Raw genomic sequence first — 20,143 nt, 5'->3', positions numbered from 1 at the left:
GATCATAGGTATAATTTCTGGTACTATAACTTTGTGAATTCTTAGTAAGTTCATATTTTATGTTTTTCTGTGATAAAGTGTTAGGTTCTCAACACATGAGGTTTGTGTAGGGACATTGTTGGTGGGCGGGTTTAAGTCCCACGTTATGTTTGATTTTGTAGTTTCTCATAGCTTCATTACTCCGGAGTGTGCAGTGGGTGTGGGAATCAGAGGGGATCCTGGGGAGCGTACATGAGTTGTCAGAGTTGCAGGAGCCAAGTTCCTGAGAGTTATTGGACGAGCTAGGGGAGTTGATATTCAGATCGCAGGAGAGTCATGGCCAGCGGATAAGCTTATCAGTCCAATGGAGCTGTATGATGTTATTCTCGGGATGGATTGGATTCATCGGTATATGGTACATTTGGACTGCTATCGGGGTAGAGTGGAGTTTGAGCGTCCATGAGGGAAGTTGGTTTTTCATGGTATTAGACCGACTTCGGGGAGTCTCGTGATCTCGGCCATTCAGTCTGGGAAGATGATCGAGAAGGGCCGTGAGACTTTTTTGCTTACCATATCTATGCTAGAGTCAGTGGGGAAGTCTACGGTTAGTGGTATTCCAGTTGTAGAGGAGTTTGAGGATGTGTTTTAGTCGTTGCAGGGGTTACCACCATCTTGGTCTGATCCTTTTACGATTGAACTGAAACCATGGACTATGCCGTTATCCAAGGCTCCTTACAGAATGGCTCCAACAGAGATGGCAGAGCTGAAGAAGCAGCTAGAGGATTTGTTGAGTAAGGGATTCATCCGTCCTAGTGTATCACCGTTGGGAGCATCGGTGTTGTTTGTCAAGAAGAAGGATGGGAGTTTCTGGTTGTGCATTGATTACAGGGGTTTGAACTGGGTCACTGTGAAGAACAAGTATCCTCTTCCCAGGATTGATGAGTTGTTGGATCAATTGAGGGGTGCTACTTGGTTCGCCAAGGTAGATCTGACGTCGGGTTATTATCAGATACCGATAGATGAGGCAGATAGGAGGAAGACTGCATTCAGGACGAGGTATGGGCATTATGTGTTTGTGGTGCAGGTAAAGGCAAAGTGTGATCATGGAATCAAGTCAATGAAGAGGAGGATGTTCTAGGGACTCAGTTGGATGTTGTCTGGCATTGTCAGGTTGCTAGGGTTGGGTCTTTAGAACTTGCTAGATTGCTGGTTCCTTGTTTTCTGTTGTTTGATATTGGAGTATTGTTTATTTAATATTGGTTATTTATTTATTGGATATTTAATTTTTATTCGCTGTTGGTTGTGTTTGTGGTTAGGTGGCTAGTGGGTATGAGACCACTAGTTGTAGTATATTATTATATATTATTTATTATTTATTATAAAAAAAATGGGTCGGGTCGTTTTAGTTTGGTATTACATATGCGAACCGAAGTTCCGGTTTTGGGATTGCATCGGTCGATGCAAGGTTGTTTTATGCGGACGAGTTTATGTTAAACGATGCGTTTTGGGTTAAGGAAAACCCTTAAGTGGTGTTTTTGTCTCATTCGACGGTTTTGGGCCCTTTTGAGAGAAAACGAAAGAGAGAAAGAGTTTTGTGGGTGTTCTTGGTGATTTCTAGAGATTTGAGGAGATCTGTAGCTGGGATCGTTTTAGGAACTTCCTAGAAGTGTTTTCTTGCTTGTTTGAGGTTCAGTTTCGTCTTGGCAAAGGTAAGTGCAGGACCATGACTTATCTAAGCTAGAGAACTCTATAATTTGATTGTTGTGTGTTGTTAGACTTGTTAGATTGATAATTGGGACGTTAGAAAGCTTTCTCGTGGCTTGGGATCGAGTTTTGTGGTTGTAGGAACGAAGATCCGGCGAGAAGCTTCGGGGAAAACACGATGCTCGGCATTGCATCGGTCGATGCAAGTGCGAGGACGCCGCGTAAAACTCTAAGGTTTTCGTTTTATGTCGAGCATGCATCGGTCGATGCAGTTTGGGTGTCGGTCAATGCTTGTGTGACTTGCATCGATCGATGCAGCCATTGTGTCGGTCGATGCATCCCCATGTGGTATCGGTCGATGCATGTTGGTGTCGGTCGATGCAGAGTCCTGGTTTGTTAATTGTTGTTTGTTGATTGTTGTTTGATGGTTAGAGATGACTCTATTGATTGTGTGTATAGCCCAGTAGATGGGAGGATTGCCTTATTGAGTGTTTATTAAATACTCATGCATTGCAATATGTGTTTGTGGTGCAGGTAAAGGGAAAATGTGATCGTGGAATCAAGGCAATGAAGAGGAGGATGTTCTAGGGACTCGATTGGATGTTGTCTGGCATTGTTAGGTTGCTAGGGTTGGGTCTTTAGAACTTGTTAGGTTGCTAGTTTCTTTTTTTCTGTTGTTTGATATTGGAGTATTATTTATTTAATATTGGTTATTTATTTATTGGATATTTAATTGTTATTACGCTGTTGGTTGTGTTTGTTGTTAGGTGGCTAATGGATATGAGACTACTAGGTGTAGTTTATTATTATATATTATTTATTATTTATCAAAAAAAATAAAATGTTTCATGGCATTGTTAGTTATTATTCACTTTTAAGCCTTTTAGTATAACAAAAGCTTGCGGGTGGATGCGAGTACGGGTCTAAATAATCTAATTCGACAAACAGATTTTTGAAAATGGGTTTTATAAAGCATAAGCAAATTTTGCTGTTTTTTGAATATTTGTATTAATTATTTTAAAATTAATTTTTATTAATATATTATATTTTCCTTTTAATATATATTTTACAAGGCATAATCGAATAACAATATTATAAAAAAAATTAAGTAAAATATATGTGTGTCCTCTGAACTCTAGCGAGGCAGATACGTGCATCTTATTTACTCATGTGGATTTTATAAGATGATTTCTGCAGATTTAAATTTTTTACATCTATTGTAGGATTAGCCTAGCATAACGGTTGAACCATTAAACCAAGACTAAACTATTAATTTATTTTAAATAATAGTACTGTTAACAACCATCTCAGTTTTAAAAATTTAAAATTACAAAACTACAACAATATATTACATAATTTATACATATTATAATAAAAACAAGTAATGTTTATATAGTAAACTCTACATACTTTATGATCTTTTAAAAGTTTATATATTAAACTCTACATATTTTAAAATCCTTAAAAAATATTGATGTACCATTTTAGCTCCTTAATAAATTACATATATATTAATATATATTTCTTTCCTTCCTATACATACAAGTTCTACTTAATTAGTACTTCAATTTTAAAAATATAATTATAATTGGTTCTGCGGTGTATCGCAGGTGCAAGCCTAGTGTAGTAAAATAAGAAGAGCAGCTTGCATTTGAATGGTCAGTTAACAAAAGGTTAAAATTGAATAGAGGTTGAACTTGCGTATGTGACAATAGAGCGAGATACCTCCTCATGCATGAACGAGAGATAGCTCGTGAGTCGTGACCAACCACGGTCCCATATTCTTAGTTTAAATACGCATTTCACTTCACACACCCCTCAAAAGAAAAACTATAACACAACAATCAAATCAATAAGTTTCCTTAATTGGCATGATGATCATCAAGATTCTCCTGTTAACTCTTCTAGTGATCATCTCTCCGTCTCCGATTTGGGCCGAGAACGATCTGATGACAGATGAATGCCACAATGCACAAGCTCCGACCACATGCATGCAATGTCTTGAATCCGACCCAACCTCCGTTCATGCTGACCCTATTGGTATCGCCGGAGTCGTCATACACTGTCTCGACTCTCGCCTTAATATCATCATCAAGCAAGTTTCCTCTCTATCTAATAACCATATATGTTTTTTTTGTTTCGTGTAACTAAAAACCATATATATATATATATAGTAGAAGTCATCCCGTGCTACGCACGGATTTAGCTTACAATGTTATTCAATTTTAGTAATTTGGAAATTATTAGTTTTTATTTATTTACTCATCAATGGTTATATTTGTGCTTTTAAAAATATATTGATCATTTTAACTTTTTTGGGTTCATTTGTTTGGTGTTACTTGATTTTCCTTTTATATATAGTATTAGAGTATTTCAACACATGGAAAAAATTTTGATTTCATAATAGAGTGTAAGGTTTTTTCTCTCTTTAGATTTTCAATACATATTAGAGCATATGCATTTGTGAGAAACTCATTAAGTTTTTCATCATATCATATTATTTTTTAATGTAGAGAAATTTGAAAATATCTTTATAATATTGTGTGTCCATTGGTGCGTTTCTCGTCAATATGATATTTTTACTTTTAATGTAACTTAATATTTTTAATATAAATTTATTTGAATACATATTTTGTTATTTTTCTTTGTATTTGATCTTAAATAATAAATACAAAATTATTAATATTTTAAAACATATTAAATTTCTTATTAATTATATGTAATTATATTAAGTAGTTATATTTCATAATATATATGTATTATCAATAATAAAATTATATATACTAATATAGTTTGTGAAAGTTTCATGATACTTATTTTTTTACAACTTTCATAATTTGGTTAATCATACTAATATTTTTATTGTATAAACTAATATTAATTTAAAATAATATCAATATATTGTTTAAAATTATGCATAATGGTACTTGCTAGAAAGCTAATTGTACTTTATGACTTATAAAAAGTTTAAAAAGAACAAAATAAACTATTTAATTAAGATTTTAAACTTTTGTGGATTTAGTTTATTATAATAAAATCTAGCTACCTAGATGTGTCATTATATGTTAAACCTTGAGAATCGATTTTCCCTTTTCCAATTAAAATAATATTATTCTTTGTTATTTATTTTAATTATTAGAAACTCTATGACGAACTACCAATGCACATGGTCTTAAGCATTCACCATCTTTCTTTTTTGTCGCTTGTATTTGCACAATTTCTATTACCAGTTCGAAATCTATAGAAAATTGTAATTTTGAAAATATAACTTACATGAATACAATCTAAATATGAAATTTAGATAAACAAAAAATGAAATTAATAAATATTTTTACCAGTTAATTTTTAGTGATGTAAAAAATGCAATCACATTGCTCTCTCATAATATAATTTATTATTTATACATTCTAATACAAATTAAAATTGTCTTTGCAAAATTTTAATAATGAAAATGAATCCAAGTAAATAAAGTTATAAAATTTACACTAATTTTTGGATAAGTATAAACATGCAATAGTTTTATTTCATCATCATCATAGATGCAATTGAATAAAATGAATAATCATTTTGTCGTATCTACTTAGAAAAAAAACGTAGAATATTATAATGTCAAGTGTCATAATAATATAATTTCTTAGAAAGTAAACTATTACTCCCTCTGTTTTATATTACTTGTCATTCTAGACAATTTCACACATATTAAGAAAACAATTAAATTTTCAGTTTTACCCTTCATTAATACACTATTTCATTTGATATAAGTAATTAATAAACTAAATGTTAGGGGTAAAACTGAAAATTTGATTTATAAAGTTGCATCGTAAATACAGAACGACAAGTAATATGAAACAAAAAATTAAGCCCAGAACGACAAGTAAATATAAACGGAGGGAGTTTATGTGAAAGTGGAAAATGTTATAGGATTTTTTTTTGTTCTTTTATTTCTAAGATGGTTAATTCTAAAGCTATTTGATACTAAGATTCTTAAAAATATATGATACCAATATACAATTAGCATATACTACTCAAAACTATAGAAGTCAAATTAATCAGATATAGTATTGAAAAATGGAACTCATATCGTACCATGACATAAAGGCCATGATTGGTAACAGCTGTTATTTTTGAATGTAGAGATTTTGACTTCAAAATTTTAGTTGTAGAGAATTTGACTGTAGATGCTTTGACTGTAAAAACTTTACTTTTAAAATTTGATTGTTTACCATTAACTTTTAAAGTTGTAGCTGTATCAATAATAAACATAAATTATGTCAGAATATAATTCAAAACAATTTAATAACAAAAATAAAGTTTTTTTTTTGTCAACCATTGGGCCACAGCTGGCCGGCCTATTAGCCAAATTTCTATATTCGTAGGAGCCGGGACTCGATCCCGGGTGTAATGGTGTCTTTTACAAAAATAAAGTTTATTAATGATAAATTAAAATTTTTAAAAATGTATGTTAATAAAATATGTGATTTTGTTTGAAAATTCTTTTTTTTTCTTTTATTTTTTGTGATTGATTTTTGATTGTTTTGAATGTTTTTTATATTGAGTAGTTATATGACCAGTCAAAAATTCATTAAACACTAATCAATGCATTGTTTTGAATGTTACTCTCCTATTAATGAATTACATAAACTCTTTTACATCATTATTAATGATGATGATAAAATTTAAAAATTATTATTGAAATAGATCTTAAAAGAAAGAGAAAAAAATGATAATATTTAATTTGTAAAAATAAGTTTTTTTTTTTTTGGTGAGCTTTTAAATATGATGGGAAGAGAAAAAAGAATGCTTTTGAAATTGGTTGATTTTAATCATTTTGAGGCTTTAAAAGAGGAAGAGAAATTAAGAAGAAAAATAGTAAAGTGGCTGTTAAGACTTAAAAAAAAAAAGTCATAAGAGTCTGATTCGCAAATAAAATATTTTTAAAACTTTTAAATGGTTTTAATGTCTTAAAAATCTGCACCAATCGGGACCAAAAAGACATCATAAGCTTAACAACATGATTTTTTAAGCATATGATAATAATCATACAATTTTCCTTTTTTATAATTTTTAAATCTGTTTTTTTTTGCTTAAAGATGAAGACTACTAAGAAACTAAATTTACAATGGAGAAACTCATATGCATCATCCGATATCACATGAATGTCCAAAAAGGGAAAAAAACTTGAAATTCTAAAATATAAGAAAAACAAAACCTAACATGCCCAAACTATTAAATCATGATATAGTTCATTTTCTCATGACGTAGTAATATCAACAGTTTAACAAAACCAACAAACACGGCAACCCTAAAGTAAAAATAAAAACGGCTTAAGGCTCTACCCATAGGTCAAAGCAAGTGAAATTAAAGATTAGGACATCAATTTTTTTAGGACATATTTTAGACCAAAAGTTTAGGTTTTTTATGTAGGAAAATATTAAAATTAAAATTATAAGTTCAGCTATTATTTCTAAAAGTTTTAAAAGAATAATGAGTTATTTGGCAATATAATATTTATTTTCGTATATATATTTAAATGAACATGAAAACATTAAAAACAAATGTGAGCAAGAAAAAAAATAACTACAATATGAAAATAATTGTTTATATTAGTATATTTTATAATTTTGTTTACAATAATAAAAAAATGGGGTTTTAAAAAATATTGGCGTATGACATCCTAAATTGTCGAACCAGCTCATGGAGAGTAGGAAACAGCTCATGGAGAGTAGGAAAGACATACATAAACACTCTAATGAATAATTAAATTTGTCAAACATTCTCACAGAATTTTTTCCTATGTAGTATCAATGTGAACAACAAACAACAAACAATAATAATTCTTTATAGGAACCTAATGACTGAAATTAAACAATAATAACTGAAAAATTGTATTAAAAGGAGAGTAATTAGGGATTGAATTATAATTTCATGGAAAACAGAATGAATTCTACTTTTATGGAAAAACAAATTTGTAAGATCCAATGGGGAATAAATGAGTAACCAATTATCAAATTACTTACGAAAAACATCTCACCATTAGATTATATACAAAGATTAAATTAAACTAAACAGAAATAAAAATCCAAAAATTTATGAATTTATAAGAGAATTGTGAGAACACATAAACATCCCACAATCTAACATAATCTAGATCCTTTCTTGCCTATGAATCATTTATAAGATTGAAACCCATAAATAAATTTTATACATAATTTAGATACCGTTTTTGCCCTAAATCATACATAAGATTGAAACTCATGTAATTTCAAAATAAACTAAGATGAAACCACAAACTGATAAATGGTGGCTTTAGATCAGAAGAGGTCTACAACAGGTTCTTATTGAATGAGGGAAAAAAAATGTTAAGAGATTTATTGTTTTATGAGCCTCTAATTACTTAGGTCCAAAGTACAAATAAATTTAATTAATTAAGTCCAAACACAAAAAAAAGACATGTGTTAGATAGATAACATGCCAAGTGTCTATCTCCTTAGCAAAAGTTGAAAAAAACCTTCTCATATTATATAAGATATGTATATATAAAATCTTTGATTATAATGTAACAAGTATTGAATTGTTGTAGCAACCTAACGGATGTATCGTCAAAGGAAGAGAAAGCTGAAGTTAAGAAAGTTTTGGAGGCTTGCAAACATGACTTGTCGATGGAGGTACCTAAAAAACTGTCGGAAGCCAAAACGGATCTGAGAAGCGGTGATTACGACAAAGCCGCTAGATCGATAATGCTTGCACTTGGCTACCCTTGGAGCTGTCGGTCCAATCTCGAAAGTGTCAAGTTTGATGAGTCTTTGTTTGAGGAGGCTTTGGAGCTATTTAGCCAAATCAATATATATGCCCAACTCTCTGATGCTGCTATGAGGATCATTGATCGCTTCTAATAACCTCCTATCTCTTTCTTTTTCTCTATGTACGAAACTCAACATTGACGCTTGCTTACCCCAATGAAAATGAAATGATTCCCTCTTTTTATTATACGACATCATGTGTTCTTATGTTTTTTTTTTAAATTAAATCATTTTTTGTTTTGTTTTAAATGCATGATTTCATTATGCTTAACATTCGATCATCTAGTAGTAAACGTGATGTTCTGTTCTTGAAAGTTGAAACTAATAAACTCATCTATCTTTAAGGACAAACGTGATGGGCCACGCATCACCAATTCCCCACCCAGTAACAGTTTAGTAATTAAATATACGGATTAGTCGCCACGAGTAATTTATTTACATCGGCCGTCATGCAAGGGAAGGTGGGGAGAGAGGAAGAGCGATAATAGAAGCAGTAAATAAATACAAGAAAAAATAAATTGAGCCATTAAAACTCACTAGGACGACAAAACGATGCGGGAAAGGAAGAGATAATAATGATACTACTGAATATTATTGACGTTTCGTTTTCCCAAAAAAAGAAAAAAAAGAAAGTGGCCTTTGGTATTTCTTTTGAACTTGTGAGGAAGAAAGCTACTCTTGCATATAAATATATGTCCGTCCATAGAAAGTAGAGAGATAGTGAGAGAGCCTCGTTTCTTGTTAATTATCTTCTTCAAAAAACCCTAATATATATAATCATATCATTTCCGTTGCTTACTATGGCAGATGAAACAACAGTAAGATGTGTTTTCGCTACCACTAATAAGGACACTCATCTCGCCATTCTATTGGATAAACGTGACTCTGTATTAGTTTTCAAAGGTTACATGATTACATCTGTTCTTATCTTTATATATTTATGGTCTTTTCTTTCTTATCGATATTTTGGTAAATTCGTTTTTGTGTCAAATGTCATGCATCTATGTTTAATCTTGATTTGCCTGTTATTTGCACAGAGAAATTTAGCAAGGACCACGAACGTTGTTTCCCAACTCTTGGGAAAATCATGGTTTCTGCCTTGAAGGTAAAACAATCTGTTTTTTTTTTTTTTTTTAATTCATATCATACCCCCACGTCTTTCTTTCTTTCTTTCTTTCTGTTGTTTCAAGAAAAAAGAAGAAAAACAACAACTTACGGATGGATCTTGGTTTTGTTTTATAGGTTAAGTCGGGAGGGCAAGTTTATCACTTGCCTGACTCGATGATTCTGAGTCAGGCTTTTCAGGCCATCGGTAACAAGGACTGGTTTCTATCTGTGGACGTCATGCCTGTTGAGGACAAGGCCGGTGAGCTGCCGATGACTAACACTGCTGCTTCTTCAAACCCTGCTCCGACTCTTCCTACTCTGATAACTCATGGACCAGAGGAGAAATCATCAAAAAAGAGGAAATCTAAAACTTCGGCTAACGAAAGTCGTAAGAAACCAGCTCTTGGGGTTGAGACGTCAAGTGGTAAAAGAGAGGTTGAACCTATTGCAACTGGTTCAATAGCAAAAGGTAACCTTCGTTTTTTTGTTTTCTCTAAATATATATATATACTGCTTTAAAATTTATTGGTCACGATTGACCAAGAGTATAATTCTTGCACATACGTTAGAACTTGTGGATGAGAGCCATAATACTGATGAATTCGTTTCCTTCAGATTTTGGTTGAAGTTAGTGATTCTCTTCATTTTAAGATGTTATTAGTTTTGGTATCTTTTAGTATTAACCGTTTGATTAGCTCCAACTGCTACAGAGAACCTTCCAACTGATGAAGCTGAGAACCAAGGTCGTGTTGATGCTACTTCTGAACCAATGCAAATCGGTAAATTTCACTTCCTGATTTGGTTGAATGAATAGACATTTTGTTCCCTTCTTAAGTATGTTTGTAACATGGGCGTTTTCTATAATAATGTGTAGAAACTGGGACTGGTACCAAGGAAATTGTTGAGAAAGCTGGTGAGGAAGCTAAGTCTGTGAAGCCTAAGAAGAAAAAGAAAGCAAAGGCACCAGCTAAAGAAGTTGCTTCTAGCTCACAGATCGTTGAGACTCCTCCTGCTGAAGTCACCAAAGAAGATCCTCTGGAGAATTTGGACAATGTTGTGAAGAAAATTGTGCAAGAGGCTTAAGTATTACCCTGCTCATCATTTTTTTATAAAACTAGAGATTCATTTTGAGAAATATTTCAAATTTTATTTAATTTTGTGCGTTATATGGATAAACATTTTTAAAAAATTCCTTTAGTTTAAATCATCGAAAATTTATTCTAACAAAAAAAAAAAAATCGAATTTTACCGGAAAAAAAAACGAATGAGAATAATATCGACTAACGTTGGGCCTGAGTGAAATGTAAAATGGGCTATATATATCACCCACTTACCCAACAATAGTGCCAGATGGCGGGACTATGAATTAATTTTTAATTATAAAAAATCTCGATAAAGCTAAAGTGTCGTTCGTTAGAGAGCTTTGTACCTAATTTATTGTTCACCCTTAGTATTTCATAAAATTACATAAAACTGCTACTGTTATATATTGTCAACTGCTACTGCTATTCAATTTATTTATATACACAATATTTTCCTCATATAAATTCTAAAACTAATAAATATTATTCAATAATTGATAAATATTATTCCCTACATATTTTCAAAATTAAATTAATTTCACTATGTATTGTAATATAATATTATAACTATAGTATGAGATGTAAAAATATATCTATTTAAAATTATATCTTCAGAAATATAAATAATGTTACCTTTCTAAGAATCGAAAATCATTTGAAACTGACTCAATTCAATGTTTATTCTTTTGCTAAAAAAAATAACTATAGTTGCCCAACAAAACATATGATCACAAATTAAAATGACATGACTATATACTTTAATTTGGATAAGTATGTAGTTAAACATTATATATAAATATGTAAGTATAGTGTTTTTATAGAAATCTTAAAATTTCGAGAATCCAGTCAAATAAAAATGAAAACAAGTAATAATATTATACCAATAGCTAAGATGTATAGGGATCTAATTACCAATTAAAATTTATAAAATCCAGTGATATAATACAATAACTAAGACCAATTATATAAGGGATCTAATGACCAATTATAGTCTTCCCCATGACAAAACAATTTTGTAATTTTATTTCTCCATCAATTACAGACACATATATTACTTAAAAAACTAATAATATCTAAATTAATAGAACTCTCCTTAATAAATACCTTATGGTATCTCCTATATAAAATACTCACACTTTATATCTCATTTTATTATTTTCCCTTCTCTTACGATGTTATTTACATTAAATTGTCATTAGTATAACTAAAGAATATTTCATTCAATAATTGAAGGAAATCTATACTATTAATTGGAGAATACACTAGGGTTAAAAAAATCATATCAAATATCCATGTTGCCAAACTGACCTAATTTACATATTAAGAAGAAAAAAAAAAGATTAAACAGCAGATTTATTATATTTTAGGAAATCGTTCAAATTAATTTCATAGTAATCAGGTTATGAGAATTTTGTGTGAGTATATTAATATATGACAAAATACGGACGAGAATTTTAGGAACAAGAATTCAAGCAGAACATATGCGGACATACTATTTACTCATATGAATTACAAGGAAGTTGGGTTTCTTCGGGTAAAAAAAAATTAAACGTTGCAATCATGCATATTAGACGGGTTTGATCGCTTGATAATTATATATATTTTTTTAAATATGCAAAATAACTCTGCATGTGCGAGTCCAAAGCTAGTATATTTTAAATACAATACGCGGTGAAAAAATGGCTAAATTAATAATAATAATAATTAATTAATGCCTAAATGCCTAAATCTACGGACGGAGTATGGCATCGGTGGTGACGGCGACGGCGTCAAGCAAGGTGGAGAAAGGGCATCTAATACAATAAACTTTGCAATCGAACACAAACTTCTTCAAGTCAATATCAATAAGGAATAATCAATCCAATGTTCACCAGAAACACAGAATTGAAATAGCCAGCTCTCAGATGGGAGAAACCCAGCCAAGAACAGAAAGATTGTTTTTGTTTTTAGAGAATTTTACAAATGATTCAATATGAGAGAAAGAGAAAGTGAGGAAGAAGCCAGCTAAATATCTTCTAACGGCCACATCCAAATCCGCTTCTCTTCTCTTGCCATGCGTCCTTCTCCGATACGCCTTTATTCAAATGACTCTTTCACATGTGAGAGCCACACGCTTCGTTCTGTAACAGCATCAGCTCTACAGAGACGGCAAGTACAGGGAGGCTCTTCTCTTCTACATGGAGGCTCTTACAGCTGCTAAGCCCAAACCCCAGAAGATCGCTCTTCACAACAACCGTGCCGCTTGTTATTTGAAATTACACGACTTCAATAAGGTTCTTTTTTTTTGTTTAATTCTGTTTGAAACTTAGAAATGGTCAATTGAAATCCGTGCTAATGAATGACGTTGGAGCTTGTTTACTTGAAATGGATTCAAAGCTAATGATGAAAACATGAATGTTTGAACAAAGGCAATGACGTTTTGAAAGTTATAAAGGTTAAGTTGTGTGTTTGGATGTATGTATGTGTAATGAATGCTTCATAAATCAGGTTTCAGTTAAGCCAGGCAAAGACTGCTTTTTGTTGGATATTTGACAAAGTCTGAAGTAGAATAATTCAAGCGAGTTTCTAGGAGTTTGAATAATCATTTACCAGTTGCAGTTTGTTTCGGAGTTGTGGTCCTTTGTTTTCTTTGTAGTGGTTGTAAGGCTTGTATAAAAGCCATTGTTCTTCTTTGATTTAATCGATAAGTTATTCAGACTATTTCACTTTGCAGAGAACATATTTAGTTCTATTTTCCTTTATCTGGTATCAGAGCAAAGATCCGTGAGTGTTTGAGAGGAAAAACACTTAAGAAAGAATGGCAGACGGATGAAGCTTTACTACGCCGGCTGTACCAAAGTTTAATGGAGACTACAACCACTGGAGCCTTGTCATGGAGAACCTTCTTCGATCCAAAGAGTATTGGTGTGTCATCAACCCTGGATTTGATAGCCTGAGAAGCATCAAGGCTCCCACCCCAGCACAACAAAAGGAGCTTGATGAAGCAAATCTCAAAGATCTCAAAGCCAAAAATTTATCTCTTCCAATCGATTGACAGAACCATCCTCAAGACAATCACACAGAAGGAGACAGCTAAGCAGTTGTGGGAGTCCATGAAAACCAAGCATCAAGGAAATGCTAGAGTGAAGCGTGCACAACTTCAAAGGTTAAGGAAAACCTTTGAAACCCTGGAGATGAAATCTGGCGAAGGAGTGGCCGGATACTTTGCTCGGGTTATGGCAACAACGAATGACATGAAGAACTGTGGTGAAGTTATTGAAGATGTCAAAATTGTGGAGAAGATTCTTCGCAGTCTCACAAACAACTTCAACTACGTTGTGAAGAGCAAGTGCTGCAAGTCGAAAATGAGGCAAGAGGAAGAGGACGATGGAACCCCCAGAGAGGAAGAGGTGGTAACAGGGGACGAGGAAGAGGCAGATCATTTGTGAACAGATCTGCTATCAACTGTTTCCGATGTGGAAAGCAGGGACACTACCAGTTTGAATGTACAAGTGCAGAGAAAGGTGTCAACTATATGGAGTTTGATGAAGAAGAGGAGCTCTTGTTAATGGCACATTCTGACTTGTGCAACACTAAAGAACAAGGAATGTGGTTCCTTGATTCTGGATGCTCAAACCACATGACTGGGGAGAAGTCATGGTTTGTGGAGTTGGACGAAAGCTTCAAGCACTCAGTTCGCTTGGGAAATGGAACAAGGTTGATGGTCCAAGGGAGAGGAAAAATCAGAATGGAAGTAGAAGGAATCACTCAAGTGGTGAGCGATGTCTAGTATGTTCCAAACCTCACTAATAACCTGTTGAGCGTTGGACAACTGCAAGAGAAGGAGCTAACGATTCTGATCAAGAATGGTGTGTGTAAGATTTTTCACTCTCAAAGAGGATTGTTTGTGGAGACACACATGACCATGAACCGGATGTTCTTGGTGAATGCTATGAAGAAGCCCGTCTCAGGAAGCTGTCTCAAGGTAGAAGATGAAGATTTGGGATCTCTCTGGCATAGAAGATTCGGACACCTAAACAGCAAGTCCATTCATGTCATGCAAAAGAAGGAGATGGTGCAAGGTTTACCAACTCTCAGAGAGGAGACAAAGGTGTGCACTGTCTGCAATATTGGAAAGCAACAAAGAGACAAATTTCCAAAGAAAAGCAAGTGGAGAGCAACAGAAAAATTGGAGCTGATTCATGTGGATCTCTGTGGGCCAATTACTCCAACCTCAAACAGTGGTAAACGATATCTCTTTGTGCTTGTTGATGATTTCTCCCGGAAGACTTGGATCCACTTTCTTGCAGAGAAAGCTGAAGCCTTCGACACTTTCAAAGTTTTTAAAAACTCTGTCGAAAAGGAAGCTAAAACTGTCATCAGAGGGCTGTGTACAGACAGGGGAGGAGAGTTCACCTCTGAAGCTTTCAACAAGTTCTGCAGAGAGCAGGGCATAAAACGACAGTTGATTGCAGGCTACACTCCTCAACAAAACTGAGTAGCAGAGAGGAGAAACAGCACAATCATGAACATGGTTCGCTGTCTACTGACAGAGAAGGAGATGCCACGATCTCTATGGCCAGATGCAGTGAGATGGACGGCACATGTTCTGAATCGTAGCCTCACTAAAGCAGTAAAAGACAAAGTCCCTGAAGAAAGGTGGTCGGGAATCAAACCAAAGGTTGATTACTTCAGGATTTTTGGGTCAGTTGCTCATGTTCACATTCCGGTGCAGAAGAGGATAAAGCTCGACGATCGTAGTCACAAATGCATTCTTCTCGGAGTTAGCGATGAATCAAAGGCATATCGCCTCTATGATCCAGTAGCCAAGAAAATCATTGTCAGCCGAGATGTCGTATTTGAAGAAGATGCAAAGTGGGACTGGAATGTGAGTGCACCGGAGGAGAGTGTATTAGCCTGGGGAGATGATGATATGTTTGAAGAAGAAGATACCGATGATGAGGTAGAGGATGGTGACGATGCAGAACCAGCAGAAGTAGAAGATGGTGATGATGCAGAACCAGCAGAGGTTATAAATGTTGGAGCAAACAACCAGACTGATCCATCAAAAAGGTCGCGACAACAGCCTGGTTGGATGCGAGACTTTGTAACCGGTGATGAAGTGAGTGAAGAGGAGGATTTGATGAACTTTGTCTTCTTTGTCACAAGTGATGATCCAGTGAATTTCTACGAGGCTGAGAAGGAAGACAAATGGAGAGAAGCCATGAAAATGGAGATTCAGTCCATTGAGAAAAATCAAACGTGGGAGCTGGTCCCTCTGCCACAACACGCCAAAGTAATTGGTGTTAAATGGGTTTACAAGACAAAGTTCAACGAAGAAGGAAAAGTGGAGAAGTGCAAAGCTCGACTGGTGGCAAAGGGATACTCTCAAACTGCTGGAGTAGATTACACAGAGGTGTTTGCACCGGTCGCTCGGTGGGATACGATAAGGAGTCTCTTGGCAGTAGCAGCTCAACATGGTTGGCATGTCTATCAGCTTGATGTTAAGAGTGCTTTCTTGTACGGAGAATTGAAAGAAGAGGTCTACGTAGAGCAGCCTGAAGGGTTTCTCAGAGCAGGGGAGGAAGATAAAGTTTATCGTCTGAGAAAAGCTCTCTATGGGTTAAAACAGGCTCCAAGGGCATGGTTCAGTCGAACTGAAAGCTACTTCAAGAAGGAGGGGTTTGAGAAAAGCAGCTATGATCACACTCTGTTTTTCAAGAAAACAGAAACCAAAATCCTGGTGGTAAGTCTCTATGTTGATGATCTGATATTCACAGGAAATGATGAATTGCTATGTGTTGAATTCAAATCGTCAATGCAAAGAGAATTTGAGATGACTGACATGGGAAAGATGAAGTTCTTTCTTGGAGTGGAGGTACATCAAAACCGTAATGGGATACACATCAACCAGAAGAAATATGCAAGAGAAGTCTTGGAGAGGTTCAAGATGTGGAACTGCAACTCAGTAAGAGATCCAATTGTTCCTGGTACTGTCATCACGAAGGAGGGAAGCAGTAACATCGATGCAACACTCTACAAGCAGCTTGTGGGTTCTCTGACATATCTTACGGTAACACGATCAGACTTGATGTTTGTGGTGTGTTTGATTGCACGATTCATGGCAGATCCAAAAGAAGAGCATATGCAGATAACAAAGAGGGTACTAAGGTACTTAAAGGGAACTTTGGATTTTGGAGTTTTCTATGGGAGATCACCAACCATGAATCTAGTGGGGTACACAGATAGTGATTATGCTCGAGACGTTGGCGATCGGAAGAGTACTTCAGGGTATGTGTTCTTACTGAATGGAGCAGCAGTATGTTGGAGTTCAAGAAAGCAAGAAATCGTTACATTATCTTCTACTGAAGCAGAATATGTAGCAGCAACCCATGCAGCTTGTCACTGTGTTTGGCTGAAAGGAATGTTGCAGGAGTTGAGTCTGTTAAGTGAAGGGTGCATGGACATTATGTGTGATAGCAGCTCAGCGATCAAACTATCAAAGAATCCAGTCATGCATCGCAGAACAAAACACATTGATGTAAGGTTTCACTACTTACGCAACCTGGTGAATGAAGGTGTTATGAAGCTGGTTTTTTGTGGAACCGATGATCAGTTTGCAGACATCTTGACTAAGCCTATCAAGCTTGAACAGTACGAGAAGCTTAGGAAGTGCCTTGGAGTTCGAAGATTGGAAGGTTAAACTGTTGCAGGCATGCTTCAGTTTAAGGGGAGGAATTTGTTGGATATTTGACAAAGTCTGAAGTAGAATAAGTCAAGCGAGTTTCTAGGAGTTTGAATAAGCATTTACTAGTTGCAGTTTGTTTCGGAGTTGTGCTCCTTTGTTTTCTCTGTAGTGGTTGTAAGGCTTGTATAAAAGCCATTGTTCTTCTTTGATTTAATCGATAAGTTATTCAGACTATTTCACTTTGCAGAGAACATATTTAGTTCTGTTTTCCTTTACTTTTGACACCAAGCGGAACACGGAAGATCATATCTCCTGCTGCGTCTCCGAGAAGCTATTCTCTGGTGCCGCATCTCCTACATCTTCAGCAAGCCAGCAATCTTCAGTGCTCTCCTCCTCGCTCACATTCTGTTTCAGGTTTTTACAACTTAAGCATTTACAATATTGTTGTCTAATTTTACATCATCAATGTGATTGTTCTCATCCACACAAAATCACAAACCCACTATCTCTTATACAGCTCGCCATCCGCGGATTGATGGGAAAGAGTTCTTTAGACAAGCCAGGTACATATTACAAAATTGTGAATTTCCTATAGCCAGCAACCAGTAAATGAGAATGAATGATAGATATATTAGCATGTTGAGTTTGCAGGAGCCGTCTGTCTTACCAACAGTTCCGTGCATTTCTGGCTAACATCAAGGAACTAAACGCTAGGAAGCAGAGTCGGGAGGTAATAATACCTACTGCCCTCAAACACAACTCTTGTGAGAGTCTGAATTTGTACTACATACAATGTTTGAATCCTAACATGGTGTCATCTCTCTCATCTTTATCTCCAGGAAACATTACATAAAGCAGAGGAAATATTTGGAAAGGAAAACAATGATCTTTACATATCGTTTAAGGGACTTGTCACTGGCGGGCGTTGAAACCAAAACAAACATCAACTTCGAAGCTTTCTTTACATGACCGACCAATTTAGTCACAAGTATTAGAGGGTCCGAGACTGATTCCAAATTTGTTAAACCTATTTTTTTAACCATAGAAGGTAGAATCAGGGAATTTTATTGTTAGAAGAAGTCCCCCAGTTCTTTTGCCAATAAGAGTTTATGTATCTGTAGAACTTAAAACAAAGATCCTGTAATATGTATCATCATCATCACTCGTTGCTTTATATTTGAACTTTGATGAATAAAAAGTTGTGGACAAAGTTATACGGTCTCGGTTTAAACTTTACAATTAAAGTGGAAGTGGTTAACTTGTTCACCTTCAATGTTCAACTTTCACGTTTTTGACTTTGAAGAATGGTAAATGAAAGAGAATACAAAAACATCATCATACACGTGCGGTATGGTTGCAATCTCGAACCATTATGGGCTTGTAAAGATTGATTTGGCCTGATGCTAGAAGGCCCATTAAAAGGTGAAGCTGAAAACCCTAAACGAGAAAAGAGCATATACTCATCGCATCTCGTTGGTTACTACTACTATAGGAAGCTTTTGGCTGCTTAATTAACGCCTCCTTGCACCTCTCTTCTCACTTTATCTGGCTCTCGTTGTCCATAAGGTTGGTCTCCGCATCGATGTTTTTTCTTCGATGTTTGCTTTGTGTTCGTTTTTGATGACCGAGTCTTGCTGTTGATCTTTGTTAATATCGCTTTGATTCATCTCTGATCTTTGTTATGTACCGTTCGTTTTTATCTTTTTGTTTCGATCTGGTTTGGAAGATCTTTTTTGTAGATGAAACTCTGAATAGAGAACAATCGTTTTCCAAATCTGGTGTGTTTTTTTTTCCAAACGAATTCCGTATCCTTCTCTCTTGAATCATAATTTACTTGCTTGCATGATTTGTTTGTATGTGTGTTTGTTGCAAGCGTTATCATTTGTTAAAAGATGGAATCTGTATTCATCAACATGTTTTCAATTTCTCAAGCTAAAGTTTCCCGAATTGCTATCGAGAGATGATTCAATTGCTAATTCATTTTTTTGTTTGTTTGTTTCTCTTGTGATATTGCAGAGATTTTTTTCTAGGTGACAGTTAAAAGTTTGACAAAATGGTAAGACTTCTGTTTCTTATTTGTTATATATCTCTTTACATTAGTACTTGCTATTGGGATTTTAGCTTAACACTTTTTTTTTTATACACTTGCAGGTGAAGTTTACATCTGAGGAGCTTCGGAGGATTATGGACTATAAACACAACATCCGTAATATGTCCGTTATTGCCCATGTTGACCACGGTATAATCCTCTCCTTCTTTTTGATTATCGTAATCTGTTTATTAATTGTTCATTCTTTATATATTGAGCTCTAATCTGTTTTGAAAATTAAATACTACCTCTTGTTTATTTGATCAACAGGGAAATCCACTCTCACTGATTCCTTGGTCGCTGCTGCTGGTATCATTGCCCAAGAGGTTGCTGGTGATGTTCGTATGACTGATACCAGAGCTGATGAGGCAGAACGTGGTATCACTATCAAGTCCACTGGTATTTCTCTCTACTACGAGATGACTGATGCTTCTTTGAAGAGTTTCACTGGAGCCAGAGACGGAAACGAATACCTCATCAACCTTATCGATTCACCTGGACATGTTGACTTTTCTTCTGAGGTTACTGCTGCTCTCCGTATTACTGATGGTGCTCTTGTCGTGGTCGACTGCATTGAGGGTGTGTGTGTTCAGACTGAGACTGTTCTACGTCAGGCTCTTGGTGAGAGGATTCGACCTGTCTTGACTGTCAACAAAATGGACAGATGTTTCCTTGAGCTTCAAGTTGATGGTGAGGAGGCTTACCAGACTTTCTC

The 20,143-nt window shown here is 34.8% G+C and overlaps 2 protein-coding genes, 1 long non-coding RNA gene and 1 pseudogene across 3 annotated transcripts; all 4 read left to right on the top strand.

Annotated features, from left to right (window-relative positions):
- LOC104743049 (pectinesterase inhibitor-like) lies at window positions 3,547-8,690 on the top strand. Its single transcript, XM_010464173.2, has 2 exons — window positions 3,547-3,778; window positions 8,264-8,690. The coding sequence occupies exons 1-2, from the start codon at window positions 3,555-3,557 to the stop codon at window positions 8,574-8,576; spliced, it is 537 nt and encodes a 178-aa protein (XP_010462475.1). The 5' UTR covers window positions 3,547-3,554; the 3' UTR covers window positions 8,577-8,690.
- LOC104744191 lies at window positions 9,475-10,673 on the top strand. The gene is made up of 4 exons (XM_010465202.1): window positions 9,475-9,588; window positions 9,726-10,059; window positions 10,286-10,369; window positions 10,465-10,673. Exons 1-4 carry the CDS (start codon window positions 9,487-9,489, stop codon window positions 10,671-10,673), a joined length of 729 nt encoding a protein of 242 aa, XP_010463504.1. The 5' UTR covers window positions 9,475-9,486.
- On the top strand, window positions 17,716-18,062 carry LOC104743048. Its single transcript, XR_760602.2, has 3 exons — window positions 17,716-17,753; window positions 17,857-17,902; window positions 17,991-18,062. It is a non-coding gene; the product is annotated as an uncharacterized LOC104743048 (long non-coding RNA).
- LOC104743047 overlaps window positions 18,802-20,143 on the top strand; it is a 3,871-nt pseudogene continuing 2,529 nt past the window's right edge.

This window comes from Camelina sativa, chromosome 14 (assembly GCF_000633955.1).
Source record: "Camelina sativa cultivar DH55 chromosome 14, Cs, whole genome shotgun sequence".
In the NCBI taxonomy this organism is placed as follows: Eukaryota; Viridiplantae; Streptophyta; class Magnoliopsida; order Brassicales; family Brassicaceae; genus Camelina; species Camelina sativa.
The sequence above is the reverse complement of the archived record's forward strand: the minus strand, read 5'-3'. Positions and strand labels throughout refer to the sequence as shown.